Here is a 7,516-nt window from a genome sequence, read left to right as displayed (position 1 = left end):
TTCTCACCTCTAAAACATTTTATTTCATTTTAAACTTAGCAACTGCTTGGTGAAGACAAAAACAACATCGTGCATTCTTCTGGTTACATTCTTCTATGTCGGGCTGATATGCTTTGTTTTCCTGAGATACAGATAAGGCGTAGTGAAGAGATGTTCAGGGGGGAAAGCGCAATTCCTTCCAGCTTATCATTGCTCAATCAGCTCTAGCATGCTTCCAGAAATAGACGGGGAGAGGAGTTGGACTGAAAAGCCATTAACTGCTCCCCCACATCACCGTCTCGTGGAGGGGACCACAAGCTGGGCCGAACTCCACCTGTTTTTATGACAAGCAGGTGGGGGGGTTCTGAGAGGTGAGCTTGGCACTGGGTTTGAATCAATAGCGGTGCTGGCAACATTTCACTGTCGCACTGCTTCCAGCACATAGCTCGTCTCTCTCTTTGTGTCTCTGTTATATTCTGATCCCAGTCTCACTCTCATTTGGATTTTCCCTTGGTTGGTAAAATATATTACACTCCCTCATGCTGTCTTTGGTCGGTCCTCCCTTCTGTTTTCCACCATCCTTGAGTTTAGCTTGTAGATCAGGTTAAGAACAACTAAATATCTGATGTTGCTTTACAAAACATAAATTTAAGTAAGCAAACTGAAGAGTTCGGATGTAAAAGCCGTCGTCAAAAATCTCATACGAGCTTCAAATATCCCTAAATCCCACAGTGAACCTCTTCCAAAACAAGAGTTTTTGGCAAATAAAACTCGAAATGGCACTACCTTTTGTCGGCAAAAGCCAAAGCACCACTAATCAGAAGACACAACTCACATCATGTGACGTTCAACCAGGTCAGCTTGGATTTATCAGTTTGCTCAGACTGCTATTGTAATGCTGTTTGCCAGCTTCATGCCCGACTTCGTATCTTAACTTACTTGACATGACAACAGGTTTTATAGTTACTGATACACTGAAGTACATTGATCATAGTGTACTTATTATTTTTTTTGTCAGTTTATCATTTATTTTTTGTGCTGTCACTTAGCAATGAACTATGATGTCATCTTGTGGATTTTGCTCAACAGCTTTTTCAATGTTTCGCTTTAATTTCTGCTCTAATGATTTCCAGTGTTAACAGTTGCATCTTTTGCGGTAGAGGCATGGACTGCAAAAGAATATCCAATTTGTTAAAAGCCAATAAATTAATTTAAGTTACATTTACAGTTAACATAACATAGGAGCCTGATTAAAAGAAAAACAACGCTTATTAAAAACAAAACACGTCAGATGGACTTAGACTTTTCTGTCTGAGCTCTTCAATCAAATTAATCCATTTACAACTTGTAATCAAATGATAAGTAAGAAGCAACAAAAGTGCATCATGAAAGTCTAGGAAGTATGTTTGTCTTAGAAGGAATGACTTCGACATTGATTTTTAGAATCAAATGTGAGAAATAATTTAATCTAGAGCTGTAACATCAGTCAGTTCAGTGGTCCATCTATTTACTGACAACGGCCAATCGTGTGCATATTGTATAAGAGATATAACTGTGCTTTAAAATGATAAACTGACTGCCTTTGTGCATGTCAGCATTCATGATATGATTATTAGTAATCATTAACAAACTAAACATCACTTGTGAGATTGCATTTATGATTGCATGTATTTGCAGAAATAGCAAACCTAATTTAAACAAGTAGCAGAAAATAACTACTGACTGGCATTAGCGCACCTTTCCCTTTCATTCCAGCTACTGGACATCTCTGATCTCAACCACACACATTACAGTGACTCATGCTTTGTATACCATGACAAATCCTGGATAAAGAGGGAGCTGATATCACTAACGCCTCCTTTCTGCCTCTGTTGCAGGAGCTCCGACTCCCAGCCCCCACCCCAGTATTTTTGAGAATGACCCAACACTTGTGCACAAACACCGTGTCACGTACCAAGATAAACACACTCCCACCAGAGCCTGTATCAGCGGCCGAGATAAACCAACACACACGCTGAACTTTGCACTGCCTATCAAGCCCCGAGTGTATCAGGGGACATGCAGACAGACAAGCAATGATGAGGCAGCCCCAAAGGGACAAAGATATGTCAGCAGGGTCGGTGCTGGCATGATACAGTTCAGCAACCTCTCATCAGAACAAACAGCAGTGACGCAGCTCTCAGTAATGGCAACCCAGGCACTGATCCTTAAATCTGATGCATTTTTTAGTCCTAGACATCAGGGGTTTTTTCTATAATTACACGTCCATCGTTGTAAATATTCTAATTTATGTGGGGGTATCATCCGATTGCCTTCCCTAGTTTGACATTACCAAACTAAATTCAAATTCAAAACTGCAAAATGAGCTGAGCATCCAAAGACTTGAGTTACCTTATATTTTTTAGTGGTTTCTGGGCTTCAGTCCACTTGTTCTGTCTTAATATGTCTATTTACATAAAATGTTTTTTCCCTGCACCAAAAGCACCCATTACCAGCCCACATCCTTGAAGACACTGAGTAAAACGTAAATAATGAACATATCTTTCACTCGGTTTTTCAGTTTACACAGTTAAAGTGATGACTGATGTCCGCCTCATCACACTGATTATGCAGTTCTGCTTTTTCACTTGAACCACAAAATATGCCACATCATTTCTCTAATCTACAAGTGGGCATTTTCATCGTATCCAAGGTTCTTCTGCCTTCTATACACGCTGTGCAGAGTACACCTCAGAATCCAGTTGACTGGTTTATCCTGCCTCGACTTAAATGTGAGCCTAAGCTAAGAGGTTATCAGGGTAGACAGAGTCACACTCGCATTAAACGTGTGTGCAATGGCACTTGGCCCAAGTCTGCAGGGCGTGAAAAAAGAAAAAAGTGCCAAGAGCTAGCAGTGTTGCTTGTGTACTGGCATATCTGCGTTACAGGCAGAGGAAATAAAACAATGTGTTATGAAATGTCATGTGTAAGAGCAACTTTGTTCCTGAAACTATGTTGTAGACACGAAACCTGCAATCTCTAACTTAAAAGCACTATTCATGCTCGCTAATGACATGGCTACGCACCAGTGACTTCAGTGCACTCGCCTTCACCAACTGAACCACAAAGACCAACGACAAAGTGAACCAGGGCAATTATTTTCAAGCTTTTTAATACAAACTTAATAAACCATCAGTCTCTCTTAACATGTAAGACACTGACTCTGAATACTTTGTTATACCGTTTGTTTTTATCAAGTATTGCACAATGTAGGTACAAAATTAATATACGATTACATTTTGTCCATGATATAGCAAAAATCTTTTAAACTCTTAACAGAAAATACAACTCTCATGTATTTTTTTTGAAAAAAAGAAAGAAAGAAAGAAAGCAAATATTCTTATATCCCACCACTACGGAATATTCTGTACACAATCTTTAGGATAGTCAATTTTTTTACATTTTTTTTTTTAAATGATAAATTCATTTTTTATTTCAATAAAAAAGAAAACATAAAGTTGCTGCAGCCATCACAGATCACTGGAGTAGTAAAAAGATATAAATGCAATACCATGTCGTAGAAACAATAGATACTCTGATATTTTACAAACTCTGTACTAAATTAAATTATACAATTAGAAAAAGACCAGGAAATCCCACTTATTTATGCCAATCTCTTGAAAAAAACAAAACAAAAAATAATTGGCGATGTCCAGTTATGTTTAAATACTGAAAAGAGGCCATGACTTGTGTTGTTTTTTTCTCTTTTTTGTCTTTTCATATATATATATATATATATATATATATATATATATATATATATATATATATATATATTTTTTTTTTTTTTTTTTTTTTAAACAGTCACATAAAAAAAATATTTTGTGCTTGGTTGGCAAAAGAAATAACAATGATGCATGTTGAAGTTTAGGTAACCAAGCTTGGACATTTTGTACTACAAGCTTCATTAAGGAAAAGAAAAAGGTATAACTCAAGGGGGCAAAATAATTCACCCTCGGGCTCATGCTCTTAGACTCGTAACAAAGATCTTACAGGTGACAAGTCACTTTTTCCTTTTATACTTGACATTCTGTTCTTGTTTACTTTTTTTTAATTTTTTAATTTTATTTCTGTTTTGAAATGTGCATTTGTGTTTGTTTCCCCCCATCACATTATCTCTGGTCGTTTCTGTATGAAGTAGTAGCTTAAGTAGTACCTTCACGTGTACTAGTTGGCCATAACTGGCTGGAATTGCTGGTTAGAATACTGCATGTTGCTCAAGCTGAAATTCAAGCCATCCATAAGCGACTTGTCATTAAGGCCACCGTAGGCCGCAAACATATCAAAGGCATTGCTGTACTGCAGCGGGCTGAGGCTGAGCGAGCTGTCGCTGGGGAAAAGAGCACTCTGGCTGCCCTGGCCCTGCAGGCTGGGGAACACAAATTCCTTGGCATTGGGGGAGAGTGCCGAGGGCTTCTGGTGCTGCTGCTGCGGCGCGCCGAGGCCTAACCCGTACAGAGAGTGCATGGAGGTGGAGATGGCTTTCTGTTTCAGGAGACTGTTCACATTCAGGCCCAGGTTGGTGGGAGAGGTACGTGCCACCTTGTTCCCAGCACCACTGCCGCCATTGTTGCGTCCACTGCTCTTCATCTTAGTGGAGCCAAACTTGGTGGCAGCAAAGGTGGCTGTTGTGAAGGTTAAAGGCTGCGTGGAGCGGGGCATAAAGGTGGGGCTTACTGCTGCCGAGTGGCCAAAGGGTGGGGAGGGCGAGCTGGAACCCGGGGAGGCACCATTCACAGGCTCATTGATGGGCATGAAGACCTGCGCGTCTGGATTGAAACTGTTCTTGATCTCTTTGTCCAAATCAAGTCCCACATTGCTACTTCCACTTTCGTTGCTGTCGTCGACGTACAACACTTTGACGGGCCCCTTCTCCCCAATCTGGTAGGACACCTCATAGGGGTCAATCCACACACTGAGGTCCTGGGGAAGGTTGTTGCGGACATCTTCAATGTCCAGCCCACTCTCTTTGGCTGCCTTCTCCACCACGGGGTCAACCTTCTCCCCAACGTGGATGCATCTGAATCCTGAACCTTTGTATGGCTTGTCCGGGTACCAGTGTCCTTCATATTTCTGCTTCAGCTGCCGCTCCAGCTCCTCGCCAAAAATGTTGACTCGCCGCCTGGGCAGCTTGTTATACAGGTATGAGATGATGAAGTTGAGGGCTACTTGGATTTCAAGCTGCATAGCTAACTGCTGAAGTTTACCCGATGCAACAAGATTATTTGTGTCTGACCTTGAACGTATCCACTGGGTCTGCTTTGTTTATCCGTGTTTGGCAGCACAGCTGCTCTCTCCAGTCGGGATGGCAAAAGTAACCAGAACTTGGATGAAACAGGTTGGGGAAAAAAAAATCAAAATCAGAAGTGCTGGTTTTGTGTAAGTGGTGTCCTTCCACAGGGTGTGATATTTTTTTCCTGCAAGAATTAAAAGTGGGGGAGGGACAAAACACATGTATAAGTACATGAAAATATATTTGGAATGATCATGCAGTATGGCTACACAGCTAAAACGAAGGGAGGAGGGTGCTTTAATTATTAAGCATTTGTTTTTAAAGCAGGTATGTTGTACTGTGACCATTTGAGCTCATAAATATGTAGGCTGTAAGCCATAAGATGGCCAACCAAAGCAGGATCTTAAAGGTAAAATAAACCAGAAAAGAGGAATATACAGAATATATTCTAATAATATGAATATATTGACATAAATAAACAGAAGAGGCACTACAGCTGGGCTATACTGTTGTCAACCCTGCATCTAAATGTCAAGAAGTAGGCATCGTGCACATTAACCTCACACTAGGACTGAGAATCCTATTACATAATAGGCTTCTAGATATCCTCCTTACAGCAGGAGACAGGAAAACTACTGCGGGGTTACCGCATTTCATTATCTAAAAAGGGTAAGCTTGACTTAGTGACTGCTTTGTAGATAATACCTAATGGTGGATAAGTTGGCAAAGAAACGATCCGGTTGGATTTCAGGCTTATAACCGTGCTACTGGGTTGGTATGGTATGCATACGGCACAGATTAGTCGAAGCAGTGTCGCCGAACAACCTGTCTGCGCCCTTGTTTTGCGATTTTTGCGAAAGGATTTAGCCATTAAACATTTACTGAAACGAAGGCTGGATGCAGGCAGCACAGAAATAGCCCTCTTCTACCGAGAAGAGCTAGACAGAGAGGGTCTATAGGGAGTCAGCCTGTAGAGGCTGCTGAAATGCCCCAGAGTGGATTATTTTATTTCTCAGAGGGGGAAGCTAGCCCACACTGGAAAATAAAACCCCAAAAATCTGCAGTGTCTACACCTCACTAATAAAGATTGGTCGCAGTTGTAGCTACAGGTCTTGGCTGGTGTTACAGTAAGAAAGGCATAATATTGCAGAAACTGCAGCGCACAGGAACAGACTGTACTGACAATAGAAAAAGGCGATACAATAAAAAAATAATAACGGGCTGCAGTGAAAATTCAACACCACATCGGACTCATTTCGAGTCTGTGGAGGTATCGCTATGTGCTTACATAAGAATAGAGAAAAAAAGAGCACACACAGCCTATATACACCCCTCCCTAACTTCGTGAACTGACGCAGCAGATCAGCTTATAGTTAAGTACGAATAGAGCTACAGTACAACTAAGAGCAATAATAAAGACAGCGACACACACACATTAGCATAAACAAGAGAGCTGGAGTACTTACTTTTTTGTAAAAAATAAAGATTCTCAGTAGTTCTGAAGTACCGTTAGTTAGTGCAAATAGGAAAAAAAAAGTATAAATACTTTCTTCACATATAATAAATTATCAGCGTTACAAAAAAGTCTTCCAGTACACGTAGATTTTTGGAGGATTGGCGTTTACGGTTTTTTTAAGGTTATTTTTCGGTTTTTTGTTTTTTAGCTCTCCTCTTTCAGCAGGCTTGCAGAGTAGCTCCCTCCTTTCTCGGGAGTTTCGCAACTTCGTCCTCTTCTGATACGGCGTTGCTCGTATTTATAGCTTTCCTCCGCCATGGGCACGAGGTAGGCGGTGATGCGGTTCCAGAGGTCAAAACAATGCAAGCGCCTGCGATTGGTCCGCGGCGGGAGTCCCGCCCTCTTCGTGACGCCCGAGGCGAGCACTGATTGGCTGATCGGCGCTGTCAAACTCGGACAAACGGTCCTGTGAGACGAGAGACGCCTGTGATGAGGAGTTTGCGTCAGAGATAACCTAGGTCTGTGCTGACAGCAAAAGGCAAAAGTCCTAATTAATGTTATTCACTAGCAGTATTATGTAAAGAGATCGAGCTGACTTGAAACAAACATAAAGGTGAAACTGTGGCACTTCCGGGAAGTAAATATGTTATAATAACCCACCCAGCAGGTTTTAGTCGTCGCAATCAGATAATATTTAAGACTAACAGCTCTGTGCCATGTTGATACCAGAAAAAGGGACCTTAAAATAATTTGCGCCTACATTTCGTCACAGAATAGTCACAAAGACCCCCCCCCCCCCCTTTTTTTTT

At 41.2% G+C, this 7,516-nt stretch overlaps 1 protein-coding gene across 1 annotated transcript; it reads right to left on the bottom strand.

Annotated features, from left to right (window-relative positions):
* Nucleotides 1–3,113: 3,113 nt before the first annotated feature.
* On the bottom strand, nucleotides 3,114–6,999 carry LOC309705889 (protein Tob1-like). Its single transcript, XM_082531956.1, has 2 exons — nucleotides 6,718–6,999; nucleotides 3,114–5,435 (listed from the first exon to the last, which is right to left on the bottom strand). Exon 2 carries the CDS (start codon nucleotides 5,203–5,205, stop codon nucleotides 4,186–4,188), a length of 1,020 nt encoding a protein of 339 aa, XP_082388082.1. The 5' UTR covers nucleotides 5,206–5,435; nucleotides 6,718–6,999; the 3' UTR covers nucleotides 3,114–4,185.
* Nucleotides 7,000–7,516: the final 517 nt, after the last annotated feature.

Source organism: Aulonocara stuartgranti (assembly GCF_965226115.1).
Source record: "Aulonocara stuartgranti genome assembly, chromosome: 4".
NCBI lineage: Eukaryota > Metazoa > Chordata > Actinopteri > Cichliformes > Cichlidae > Aulonocara > Aulonocara stuartgranti.
Note: the sequence above shows the minus strand (reverse complement) of the source record. Positions and strands in the feature narration are given on the sequence as shown.

Excerpts from the sequence above, each read along its gene's own strand:
- LOC309705889 (XM_082531956.1), bottom strand. The coding sequence starts at position 5,205 with ATGCAGCTTGAAATCCAAGTAGCCCTCAACTTCATCATCTCATACCTG.